At 40.7% G+C, this 13,947-nt stretch overlaps 1 protein-coding gene across 1 annotated transcript; it reads left to right on the forward strand.

Moving 5' to 3' along the window:
- Positions 1–784: 784 nt before the first annotated feature.
- LOC103373622 (tricarboxylate transport protein, mitochondrial-like) lies at positions 785–13,726 on the forward strand. The gene is made up of 9 exons (XM_008303545.1): positions 785–1,134; positions 7,868–7,975; positions 8,118–8,217; positions 9,687–9,825; positions 10,237–10,321; positions 10,435–10,539; positions 10,634–10,749; positions 10,831–10,904; positions 12,226–13,726. The coding sequence occupies exons 1-9, from the start codon at positions 1,023–1,025 to the stop codon at positions 12,338–12,340; spliced, it is 954 nt and encodes a 317-aa protein (XP_008301767.1). The 5' UTR covers positions 785–1,022; the 3' UTR covers positions 12,341–13,726.
- Positions 13,727–13,947: the final 221 nt, after the last annotated feature.

Raw genomic sequence — 13,947 nt, forward strand, 5'->3', positions numbered from 1 at the left:
CTGTGGCTACTTGCACTTGAACACACTTGGACAAGATTTTATAGTCTATCCCCATCCTGTAAGCAGCCACAGTGTGCAACTCTCTCTCAGTAATAAACCCTAATAACAAGCTCTCACTGATCTCTGGTTCTGATCGTGACATGCAACTGACTACAGCATCAGCTGTTCCCAGTGTTATTTAAGAACATCTTAGAACATAGCAGAAATTACCAGGAACATGTAAAATAGTGCAGAAGCTGTCATTTTTAAGCATATGAATAATTTTGGACAGGACACTTTAAGTAAAAATGTAAAAATTTATCGCTACCACCTTTAAAAGAGTGTCTTGCTGTCTTTCCAATAAAGTCAAATAACCCTGTAAGGCTTGAACCATGAAACAATTGCTAGAAAATTTAATTTAAAAAAAATGTTGTGCTTATGGAACCTTCTGACAAATTAAAAAAAAAAAAAAGAAACATCAATTTTCATGTTTGAGTTTTAATTTGTATAATTTTTGCTACATTCATGGATGATTATCTGAGCACTAAATGTGAATCTAATATCTATGCATAATATCAAAAAATAGTGTATCAGACATGTTACACCTGGTGTTACAGGTATAAAAATCCACCATAAATAACGGTCTGATAAGTGACTGAGGGGCCGATCAGCGCCCTCTACCGGCGCAGCTCCGTCCTGCACACTCTCCGGTCCTCCTTAACTGTTGGTGACAAACATGGCGTTTTTCCGTGTAGGGGGGAGAGTGTCACGTCCTGCCCCGCCCTGGCTGAGCTCTGACTCGACGTTATCAGCCTGCGTGTTCCGCGGAGGGAACTTCACTGTCAAAAGTACACAGACATTATTATCAGCTCCGGGTCCGCACCAAAAGTCCAATGGTCAGCAGCGCCCGCCTGCCTCTGCGTGTTGGCCCCGCGGCTGCTGCACAAAGCGCCCAGACTGCATGACGAGCTGAAGGCGGACTCACTGCGGCAACCGAGAGCGACAGAAAAGAAAAAAAAAAGTTAGGCCAGGGCATCGCAGTCATGTCAGGGCAGAATAGATTTGTGAGTCCGTTTCACAGACCGCAGTTTGTGGCCGCTGCAGCTCCGGCGGGGAAAGCCAAACTCACGCACCCGGGGAAAGCCATCCTGGCAGGTAAGAAAGTTTGAGAGGGACCGTGCACAGGGGCTGCGAGTTGTTCACAAGTTTCTGGAGTGAACCTTTTATCTGCAGGGGGACCAGGTCAGGGCTGGAGCAAACTCCTGCAGGGTCAGGGGCCGAGTGGGGCCCCTTTTATCAAACACTAGAACTTGTTTTCTGGTGGAGTCAGCTTAACATTTGATGAAGTTTCTTTTTTTATTAAGTCACAGGCATATTTCTGACATTTCATACACAAAGCAATCAAAGAAAATATCTATTAACCTATGTATTTACTATGAAAGTAACTGTAGGCTGCAGTCTGAGGCCGGCACCAAAGACGCTTAATTGTTGTTATTGAATAATTTTGTAATCTGTAATAGTCTGCTTCAGTCCATAAATGAGCAGCTGGTAGTGTCCACGTGTTCCACACATACACACCGCTGCTGATCAGCATCGTCTGCAAGGCCACAAACTTTAGGTTACACATGAAGGGTGCTGGGAGTGATGATAAGTTTTACGTGGACTGTAGTGGATCCTCATATTCAAAGATGCGGAAAGTAGAACTGTTCATTCGGAGGACTCTGTTGCACATGTGCAGGAGGTCGGACACAAATGTTGGGCTGAAACATGTGCAGAAAGGTATGCGTGGACTGTTGAGGACTTGGGGAAACGACAACACATTCTTCACGCATCCACAAGTATGTGAGGGTTTGCATTACTTAAATTTCATCATCTCCCCAAGTCCATACAAGTTCTCTCTTACTCTATAAGGGCAGTTAAGTCCATGCGTGGAATATGTAGATACAACCAACCCCTAAGCAGCAGACACCACTGATACGGCAGTCCACTTGGAAAACTGTGCAGACTCTTGCAGATTTACAAAGATGAGGAAATATAAATCAGGCAGACACGGAAAGTATAACGCTGGCCTTGTGGTATGTATCTACAGGATCTATCATTTTCATGCTTCCTATTGACTGTGAAGCAACCGTCCGTTGCATTCTAGTCAGAGCCTCTTTACACAGATCAGGTGCGTCCGCTGTTACCCAACATTACTGGAAATTCCTGAAAAACTTGGAAACTAACCTAAAAACAGGGCAGACTCAGCAGCTGCATGGCTTATTTCCCACCTCACATCTTTTAAGGAACACAGTTCAGTGAGCTATTTTTGTAATATAGTTTCTGAACAAGCTGCCATGTTGGTCTGGTTTGAAATGTAGGAGCACTCACATTCACACCTACGGACAAATTGGAATCACCAATTAAACCCCAACATGTTTTTGGACTGTGGGAGAGAACCCACGCTGCACGGGGAGAACATGCAAACTCCATGCAGAAAGATCCCGGGTGTCCTCACCAGGATGTGAACCGACGACCTTCTTGCTGCGAGGCAACAGTGCTAACCACTGAACCACCTTGCAGCCCCTTTAAGAAACAGTTTGTTAAATAATAATCATAAATAAGTATGAACCAGTGTGCATATTCTGTGCAACACAGCTGGTATGTGTTCAACTGGCTTAACTAGTTTCTTTATAATTCTACATTTACACAATTTGACTGTCAACACAGTGAAGCAACTGAATATCCTGTTAGCTTGTTTGTGTTTGTCACATAGTGTGGCCTCTCTGCAAAATGTACTTGAGGCAAATTTCCAACCAAAATTCTTTGTACTAAAAAAACACCTGTCCCCCACAGAATGTGTGTGCACAGGGTTTTATCAGTCTTACTTGACACACAAAAAATAAAGACATAGTTCAAACCTTAAAAAAAACAACAGCATCTTTCTTTAGACAAGAGGGAGGGTTGAAGAAGCAGTAACAGGATCACATTAATAACACATTTGCTACAAATGTAATTGTCTAAATGGAAATAGAGTAGTGTAGACTTTGAGCTTTCGGGCAGTGCATCTTTGGAGCAGAGGCCTCAGCTGCAGCATCCGTCCTACAATTACAGTCATATAAAATACATTTAAGAGGGAGTGACAGTGCAGACAGAGGACTGTGGTAGAGATGTAGACAAGCAATGGACATAAAAACGGGTTTTGCTTCCTGTTGTCTTTCACCCTGTAGCTGATCTCTAAAAAAAGGCTAGTAATAGAAATAATATAAAAGAGCGTTATAAAGACGTATTAGGCGTCAACTAATATGTTTTTTCTTTTAGAGTGGGTACTGAGACTGATTAGTTGTCCAGGAAATTGATAACTGATATTTGGATCTGATGTAAGTTTACAGCAAAAATTTAAATCTTGGTATCAAAATTCAGAATTACACTCGTCTGACTCACCGGTATAGACTTAAGGAAATTACCGTCTTACGCCTGGATTGTCATCTCCTCCCACATTCATGGTGTTACCGTTTTAAAAATCCCCTATACTACAGGAAACAAAAACCTCAGAGCAGCCACCTACATGCTAAAAATGAACCTGCATGTTTTGCCAAAGAATTGGTTCGTTTATTAAAGCAGCTGCTTGTTTTTTTTCTGGCAAATTATTCATTTCCTCACCTCCCTGCTTGCAAATATTCCACCAAAACCATCCCTGTGGCCTTCTTTTGCACAAGCAACGTTGCTACACCTTGGGCTTAATACTGCACAAGATTATGGTGACTGGTTAAAAGAAATGCAGACAAGCCAGAGCAGACTGATAAGGAGGTGCAGCAAACTATTCTACGACGCTGACACAATGCTGTGGAGATGTGTCTAGTTATGCGAGACTAGAATGACACAAGCGCCAACACAAAACTTCATTGAATGCTTTTGTTTATTTATGTGTTATTAATGGAAACTTCCAAACATTTCTAGTTTAGTGTTGATAGGTTATTACTCTTGACATGTAACCGATCAGAGGGTATTGTGTGTGGACTTTGCTCGAGGTGACTGCAGGTTGAGAGGGGCCAAAATAACACATAAAAATTCTACAAATCGCAAAATTGTTGAAGATCACATCCAATAATCAGTCAGCACCTAGAACCCATCATATTAGCTTCAGATAAACTCTGACATACATTTTAATGCAGGACTTTGTCCCCGTCCTTTACGGCATTAATGGGCAGTATGAGCAGGAGGAATGAGTACAACAAAACAAGAGCATGTGTCCACACCACTTATGAAATCCTACCAGACCTGCCTGGACAGAGCCTGCAGGAACAAAGCTGCTACTTAGCTCAGGGCTGGAAGAAGGGCAGTAGACTTTAGCATGGACCCTTTTTTTTTAAACAAAAGACACGCGGGTGAGATGTTTTTCTACCATTAGTCAATCAGTGACAGATGATCAAACTTCAGAGAGCTCAGCGTACTGCCAGACAGTCATTACTGGAACCATTGCAACATCCATAACCTGCTCAGAGATGCTGCGTTCACTGAGCTGCTGATCATGTTTGAACATTAAAAGTTCAAAAGTAAAGCTGATTTGTGTAACTTTGTGCACGTCACTGTCAGCAGTTCACTGGGGTGTTTTCTACTGACCTACTGCCCCTACGCTGTGTGCTCAGAGGCCCGTGTTCATGAGCCACGGTGACAAAGCGCCTTGCTCTGTCAGCCTGTGTCCACATTCAGCTGGATTACAACATGCTTGCTTCAAATTCAGCTCACAGACTCTTTAAACTGGAGCACACACATTCATTTCCAAGCCCCTTTCTGTTTTCTACTGAGTTCTTTGTCTTTGGCTTTACATTAATTAAACTTGTCTGTGGAAAGTTTGTTTAACGTCACTCTTGCTTCACCTTGTGGATCCTGGTAGAGGTGAGGGGTTAATGGGATGACAAGGCACCAGCCCACTGATGGACGAATCCACTGGTGAATTTTGTTCAACTATGTATTACGGTTGCCAAGACACTGCAAAATAGTTTTTAACTGTTATTTTATGTAGTTTTCCTATTTTGTCAAATTAGAGATAATACTTAGTAAAATCATAGGGATAGAGTATTCCTGTACATGATAATTGGAAAACAATAGGCTATAACTGTACATGCATAACATCCACATCTCATATCTGTATTTTTAGAAATGGTAATTTGTTCTTTTACAATGTGTGACCATAAAATTACAGTTTTACTATATTTAAATCAGCTAAAAATATGATTAGTTTAAAGATATTTGCTGCTATTTTCACAGACTTTTAAGAACGTAGCTACATTTTTTATTTTGTTGCACTTTATTAACCCTTTTTTTAAAAAAAAATTTTTTTAACGTATTGTTTCTGGCACTCTTGCTGACAGGTTCTCCTTGTTATTGTATGTAAACAGTGTATCTTTAATAGGAATTCTGATCCCTGACAAACGTTGGACTAGATAAACTGGTTCTGTGTCTCTTTCCAGCTTGAACACAGGAACGTGCTGCAGGTACTGCATGTAGATGATGAAGATGATGATGTGGACTGTGTGTGTTTTTGAATCAAGCTTAATTTATAGGTACGTCTGCGGCTTTATAGCCAGCCTCTAACCAAAGCAATGCCTGGGTGTGTCATAACCAGCACTGTTGGCGCTGGCCAAAATGCATTTGATGTTTTAGTGAAAACAGAGGTTTGTAAAGCTGTAATCTTGGGGTTGTTTATGCACAAGCAGGATGACTTGTTTGTCTGCGTGCAGCCTAGACCTGCTGCTGCTGCGCTGGATTTCTCTGCATGACACTTTGGTAGAAAGAATGCATGTAAAAGCAGCAGCAACAAAGGGCCCTTTTCGAATTGTGTGAGGAAGAATTCAGACTAAAGCTGGCAAAATGTGTCGCTTTGGAACTCTCCCTCGCCACTGAAGGCCTTCATTGAACTCAGGAATGTCTTTTTAAAAGCATGGTGTTAAAATGAGAACCTGTTTCAGCTGTCGCACTGAAAGTTTTGACTGTTTATTTTGCTGCATATGTGTCACTTCTGGGTGCATTAGAGGAATGGGACTGCTGTAGGGCTCCTAAATCTGTGTTGTTGTGCAGTAATGTGATGAACAGTTTGTGCTCTGGAGGCAACACACCCCCTTGAGCTGGAGTGGGGCCAAGGGGAGTATCAGTAGGCAGAATCACTCTGAGATCAGCCGAGCCAATCAGCGGCCGGCTGCATGTTTGCTGTTGAACGGCAGATGTGTGACAGCCGGGTATTTAAGGTGGAACTGGTCTGTACTGGAGAGCGCTGCAAAAAGCAAGCGTGCAACCAAACTTTGCAAACTTGCTTTTAGGTAGAAACGTTATTTTACCTCATCCACATCTAAGGGTAAAAAGCCAGATCTTTAGTTTTAGTTCTTTTATTATTATTTATTTATTTATTTTATTTAAAAAAATAAAAAATTGTTAGTTTGTTATTTTGCCCGTGGGACATTTTTTCTCACTTTTTTTTCTTCTCTGCAATGTGAAGTCCTGCATCTCTATGGAGGAACTCAGAAATGTCTTTAGTGCAATATGAATCTGTTAGAATACCATACATCATAAAAAAAAGATAGAAAAATACACAAGCTGACTTTCTTTATTATTTTATTTCATTTATTTTTTTGGCCTTTTTGCCTTTATTTGACAGGACAGTAGAGAGAGACAGGAAAGTGGAGAGAAGAATGGGGGAGGGACATGCAGCAAATGGCCATGGGCTGGATTCAAACCCACGACCGCTGTGTCAGGGACTATAGCTCCAGTACATGGATCACCAGCTCAACCAGTTGAGCTATAGTGATGGCCTGAAGTTCTTCATTATTTCTCATTTATTTTACAAAAACAATTAAACACATGGAGTCATCATGTAACAATATTATTTCAAGTATCCACAGGTGTTTGGAAATTGTGGCTTCATGTGCTATAGATTTTTTTCTACTTCGTATTTTGAACTTGCTTTTATGCTTCTCTCCTATAAACATAATCACAGCCTACAATTATACCCAGTTCAACCAACAAGTCCCTGTGTTCTTGACAAAAAACTGTTGGTTGCAGATGAGTCATTTATTGATACCCGGCTGAGCTGAAGAGCACAGAGTTATTTAGTTTGTTTTGTTTTTTTTCCAGACTGTGGGTAGTATAAACTACTAAAGCAGTTTTTATGAAATATCACAATTTCAAGCTGAGGTTTGATTAAAATTTTCAGATGAAACTGCACATTGCCTGACATGTTCCAAGTGCCCACAGGTGTTACCAACACTGGAACAAAAAGACTCCACATGCTATAGATCAGCTGTTTGACCAGGCCTGTGTACATTTTTCCAGCCTTTACAAAGTTAGCAGTGTTCATACGATGCTGCACATAAACATTCAAAAGATGTTTCACCATGATAAATCTATCTTCCAACAACTTGGTCCTCTGTGTACTGTTTTTGAGCCATGCTGCACTATTTTATTGATCCAGTATGCTTGACTTTCCTCTGTCACTCTTGTCGTCCCCTCTCTTCTCTGCTCTGCTCAAACACAGTCGGCAGTTCAGCCGAACATCTACAGGATTGACTCAGCTGTGACTGCTGGCCATGGCTGAGTCAGTCATGGTTTCTCAGTTGTGCCATGAAGCGCAGAAATGTTAATTTTTTGCAGCATCTATTTCCTGCACACTGTTTTTGAATGAGACATCACAATTTATAACTTTTTACCTGATGCAGTCAAGGGATCATTTTCTAACTGTGTGTTTATAATCCATAATCAAGTGTTTGTTGTGTTGATGAAGTTTAACAAATGGATCCTCCTTTCTCCCTGAAATGCACTGGGGCTTGGCAGATGAAACTTTCTCATGTGAATTTTTCTTGGCTCTGTTGTTGAAAGCAGTCTGTTTATGGAGAGTTTTTTTCTGTTATTTCAGGTGGGATTGCAGGCGGTATAGAGATCTGCATCACCTTCCCAACTGAGTACGTTAAAACACAGCTGCAGCTCGATGAGAAAGCCAATCCTCCCAAATACAAAGGCATCGGTGAGTTTCTGCCGAATGACTGTTTTTATGTAATCTGAACCGTGTTGTTAAACTTGTGAGCTAAAGAACTTTTGCTTCTTTACTCATATAACGTGAAGATAACACCTTCTGTCGCTAATCCCTGTTTCTCTTTCTGCGACAGTCGATTGTGTGAAGCAGACGGTGAACAGTCATGGGGTGAGGGGTCTGTACCGAGGTCTGAGCTCGTTGCTCTATGGATCCATACCCAAAGCAGCTGTCAGGTATTACAACACTGCAACCAAGTGCACATGTACAAGCATGTTATGGTCAATGTACTATAATAATAATAATCTTCATGGAGTCATCACCTGGAATGGTTTCCAAAAGTTAGATGGTGGAATTTCTTCCTTCTTTTTTAGTTTTTGTTTTGGGCTTTTTTTTAGCCTTTATCATAGTTACAAGTAGAGAGAGACAGGAAATATATGGAGAAGAGTGGGGGAAGGACCTGCAGCAAATGGTCAAGGGCCGAACTCGAACCCACGACCTCTGTATCAGGGATCATAGCCCCTGTTCATGGGTCGTCCGCCCAACCTGTTGAGCTATCCAGGCACCGCTTTCTTCTTAATGACACCATCATTTGTGTTGAGTCACAGTCCTGTTCAAATACTTAAGTAATCCAAAGTAAAGAGAAACATCCATCCATTATCTATACACCGCTTAACCCTCACTGGTCGCTGGACCCTGGACAGGTCACCAGTCTATCACAGGGCTACACTTAGAGACAGACGACCAAGCACACTCACATTCACACCTACGGACAATTTAGAATCACTAATTAACCTCAACATGTTTTTGGACCTTGTGGGAGGAAGCTGGAGAGAATCCACGTTGCACAGGGAGAACATGCAAACTCCACGCAGAAAGATTCTGGGTGTCCTCACTTGGATGCGAACCGGCGACCTTCTTGCTGCGAGGCAACGGTGCTAACCACCGTTACCTTGCAGCCCTAAAGAGAAACAACAGTTCATTATTACTATAAGACATGAAGGTCAGTCCAGAAGTTTCTTCAAAAACATCAAACGCTGTAAAGAATCTGACTCTGACAACAACAAAGAAGATCATTAGAAGAAGATGAACAACAGCTCAGATTAGAGGCCACATCGGTGCTTCCCAGAGCTCACGGAGCGGACACATCTCAACATCAACTGCTCAGAGGAGACTAAGTAAATCAGACCTTCATTTTCAAAGTGCTGCATAAAACCACTGCTGAGGGAGTCCCAGAAAATGAAGAGTTTAAGTTTAGTGGGAGGATCTTAGTTGTTCAGCAAGATGATGAGACAAAAAAAAACAAACACATCCATGCTCTGTAAGGACTGTTTGGTCAACAGCAGAGTGATGGAGTGCTGCTGCATCACATGACCTGGTGTCACAATCGCCCAATCTGAACTCAGCTCAGCGTGTGGAGAGTGTTTGCTATGATTGTTTATAGTGGAGTGTTTCTGCCATTGACCCACTGTTTGTGGCAGATAGTTGTTTGATGCTATATTATTGCTATATTTAAGTTCAAAATGTCACATATTGCACTGTGAACAGAACTGTTGACAACCTGACAACCCACAAGTTGTGTCTAATAATGGCTTGAAACTGGGCACTTAAAGCCACTGGCTGCAGCTCGTGAAGCCTTTATTAGGGTGCAGATTATTTTCTATTTTGAGTGATTCATCTTCTTTTTTCTCTGTCACTTCTACAGATTTGGGGTGTTTGAGTTCCTCAGTAATAAGATGCGTGATGAGACGGGGAAGCTGGACAGCAAGAGGGGATTCTTCTGCGGCCTTGGAGCTGGAGTGGCAGAAGCTGTGTTTGTAGTCTGTCCTATGGAGACAGTGAAGGTAACAAGTTAACAGTCCGGTGTGCTTCCATGTAAATAAAAAGTACATTGTTTTATGTCGCAACACAGCAGTTAGAGAACCTTCATATTGTTTCAGGGTTACAGAAGTAGATATTTTTAAGACACTTCTTTCCTGAGATTTGACAGAGAAGATACATTTTCTAATAATACTTTTGGAGACTGTAATTTTGAGATTGTTTATTAAAATCTGTCCCTTAATGAACATAAAACAGAAATAAGTCTTAAACTAAACTAAAAACCCAGGACTTCACTAGCACTTCTCAAAACATTATGCTTTTATTCTGGTTTGAACGTGACAGCATTATTCATGTTGTAGCACAAACCACGTGTTAGATTTTATTGGATGCTGCAATCAGTCAGTTCAATAATTATTGTTATGATGTCATTGTAGGTGAAATTCATCCACGATCAGACATCAGCAAATCCAAAGTACAAGGGGTTCTTCCATGGGGTGAGAGAGATTATCAGAGTTGAAGGTAAGAAGTTAGTTGGGTTTTGCTGCCACCTACTGTTCCATCTTCTCCACTTGGTTGGTTTCTTTTGAACTAAATTGGGAGACTCTGGTGTACTGATGCTGATGTGTCTGCAGGACTGAAGGGGACCTACCAGGGTTTAACAGCCACTGTACTGAAACAAGGCTCCAACCAGGCTATTCGCTTCTACGTCATGACTTCACTGAGAAACTGGTATAAAGGTATGAGAGAAAATAAACCTTCAAATCACCACATGCACACCAAAAATACAGACCAAAAAAACAAACCCAAACCCCTCTTTTGTTGTGCTTTTAGGTGATGACCCCAACAAAGCCATTAACCCTATGATAACTGGACTGTTTGGAGCTGTCGCCGGTGCTGCCAGCGTGTTTGGAAACACTCCTCTGGATGTCATTAAGACCAGAATGCAGGTGAGTTCAGCAACATGTTTCTTCTCATAATCTGACCCACAGCTTTATGGCTAACTTGTATGTTTGTATGTGATTCTACAGGGTCTTGAAGCTCACAAGTACAAAAGCACATTGGACTGTGCCGTCAAGATCATGAAACATGAAGGACCTATGGCGTAAGTTCATGTGCAGGTTGATGTTATTGATGGAGAATGACTGACGATTGAGAGATTTTGTATGTTTAGCAGTATGATGTAGAGTTTGCAGCTCAGGGTACCAGATGAAAATCTGATTATATTGACCTTGTCTTCATAACTGAAGAATATTTTGAACTGTGGTAGGTAACTAGACACCAGAAGGAAACCATGATTATTGATTCTAGTGAGTGTGAATTAAAGGAGTAGTTTCACATTTTGGGAAATAATATTTAAAAACTGTAAAAGGGCTACAACAGCATTGCAGTATGGACGTACAAAAGAAAAAGCATGGTGTGCTAATAAGGGAGCTTTGTACTAATGCGCTGATTGTACTGATTGGAATGCAGATGAACTGGTTGGACATGTTGATTAATGTTAGCTTGGGGCAAATACTTTAGTGTCAGCACTCAGAGCAGGTTCCAGGCATTTCTGTCCTCCTGCTACATCTAGAAGGAAAGAAAACAGAAATGTTTTCTGTGCAGAATGACACAGTTAAAATGACAGAAGTTATTAAAAAAAAGAAAAAAAATGTTGAATTTCTTTGATTATTTTCCAAAATTGAAAAAAACTAAAAAAATAAACAAGTGCCCACACTACTGGAAAAGAATGTTATCCCTAAACACTATAGATATTTTACCACTGAGATGTTTTAGGTTTGTTCCCATGCTCCTTTCTGCTCCGTGTAAACACAACCTGCACTTCAGCTCAGTTCAGCTAAAAAACTCCCTGAATTTTTGTCACATCACTGCACTTGAATCAATGAGGGCTTCATGTTTATGCTGATCAACACTGAATTATTGTTTTTTGTTTTTTTTCAGGGTCTAGTTAGAGCAATTTATTTATTTGGCCTTTTTGCCTTTATTATATAGGACAGTTGAGAGACAGACAGGAAAGTGGGGGAGAAGAAATTGCAGCAAAGGGCCATGAGTGGGATTCGAACCCATGACCGCTGCATTGGGGACTGTAGCCCCTGTCCATGGGTTGCCAGCTCAACCAGTAGGGCTATAGCAACAACCCAGATAATTTATTTTTGATGCATTTTTTAATGAGACATGTAGGATAAAGTGATTTTGATGAAATCACGGTCAAGATTCTTTCTGTTTTTACAGTTTCTAGCTAATAAAGGGTGTAATTTTCTCAATATTTTTTTAAAGACAACATGCCTTTTAAATCCGTTAACCAGCTTTGAGGTTCAGACGTTGCTACAATAGTGCATTTTGAATAACATTTCTAAGTGGCTAATTTAACACTTCCGATGAATGTTATTGTTTTGATGTAGCATTTTCTCTCTCCCCCTCAGGTTCTACAAAGGTACTGTGCCTCGACTGGGTCGAGTGTGTATGGACGTGGCGATAGTCTTCATCATCTATGAGGAGGTCGTGAAGGTCTTGAACATTGTTTGGAAGACGGACTGAAGCGGCCCCTCGGTGCTATTCGAGTAGGAGCGTTGGGACGGGCCATCCTCTTTGTTAACGAGGTCACGTCTGAAACCAATCTCCTTAAATCCTGCTTCTCGGTTCTAATATCTACCTCCAAGTGATTTATCAGAAAGACAGATAGGGATTGGTGTATTCTTGATTTTATTTATAGGACAGCAATTACAAGCAGAAGCATTATCTGCATGAAAAAAGCTCCGGGTTGCAGAATCGCTGCTTACTCTTGCCCTTTTTCCTTTGAAGAGAGATGGGCGAAGTTCTGTCAGTGCTCAGGGAATGGGCATTTATTTAGACCTGCTCGACAAGAGAAATGGGAGCACTGTCAGCACAAACTAATGCTGTATGTACCTAATCAAAGAGAAACCAATGCCCTAACCCAACATAATGTGATTTAGAAAGTATAGTCAAAGAAATTCTACTTGAAAAAGACAAATTATACCAGAAATCAAACATTTTAAAACTCTTCTTAAATGCAAATATTCAGAGAGATTACACACCGTTATTTCATGTGCTACCTGATGAAATAATGAACCTTCACATGCTGCAGCGGCTACAGGTAGCTTAAATGCCTTAAATTAAGATTGTCAAAATTGTACATCCATAAAAATGCAGTTGGTGTGAAAGAAGGTTCACTTTTGGTTGCAGATTGTTTTAAATTACCTTTGGAGAGTGATGTCATAAAAAGTGCCTATCTGTTGTTGTGATTCATTTTGATCTTTTGAGATTAAGAATGATTGAATGTTAGTCACTACAGGTTGTAATGATACACTCAGTTGCACACTCACTTCCAGATTTTTATTCCAGGCGGTATTTCTGAAAGACTCATATCTTCTCAGATCAACTGTAACTTTTTATTTGCTTCTAACTTTTAAACTGCCTTTGCTGCGTGGACGCACCATTTGGGGGAAACACCGTTAACAGTGCCTTCCATCTCATTCCATGGAGGTCGAGTGGATTTGCTTTTATTGCAGATTGTGTTTTTTTAATTTTAAACTGTCAGATTAATTTCCTTTACTTTTTATGTCAACTGACAACCCAATGTGCCAACTGCTGCTCTTAAATACATATAATGCCATGTCATAGACTGGAGTTTGTAGCTTGCGAAGCTGGCATGTTTACATGCAGTGCAATTAATTGTTTTGCTTAACACACAATGTTTGTGTAGGACACACGATGTTTACGGTGAGTTGCCTTTTTCAGCTTCATGTTTAACCTCACCTTGCAGACATGCCACAGCTATTTAAATGTGTTGAAGTTTTCATATTAACAGATGACAATTCCCTCAGTAGTCAAAACCATATATTGTGCCTTCAGTCTAATTAATTCCAATATGTATGCTCATAAATAAACATGGATCAGACTGTTCATGTTGTCGTGCTCATTTCAGCTGTTACTCTGATCTTTACTCCAGTAATTTGAGTATTTCCACTTTTTCTGAAACACATTTAAGAGAGAAACAGTCTTCTGTTTAACCTTATTTTTCAGACAGCTTCTCTTTTGATGAGTAAACACAAAAGCAAATGGTTACACGTGAGTAAAGGATAACCCAAAAGCTGTCGACAAATACAACAAGGAAACATCCTGGG

The sequence above is a fragment of the Stegastes partitus genome, unplaced genomic scaffold (genome assembly GCF_000690725.1).
Source record: "Stegastes partitus isolate 25-593 unplaced genomic scaffold, Stegastes_partitus-1.0.2 Scaffold2031, whole genome shotgun sequence".
NCBI classification, from domain to species: domain Eukaryota; kingdom Metazoa; phylum Chordata; class Actinopteri; family Pomacentridae; genus Stegastes; species Stegastes partitus.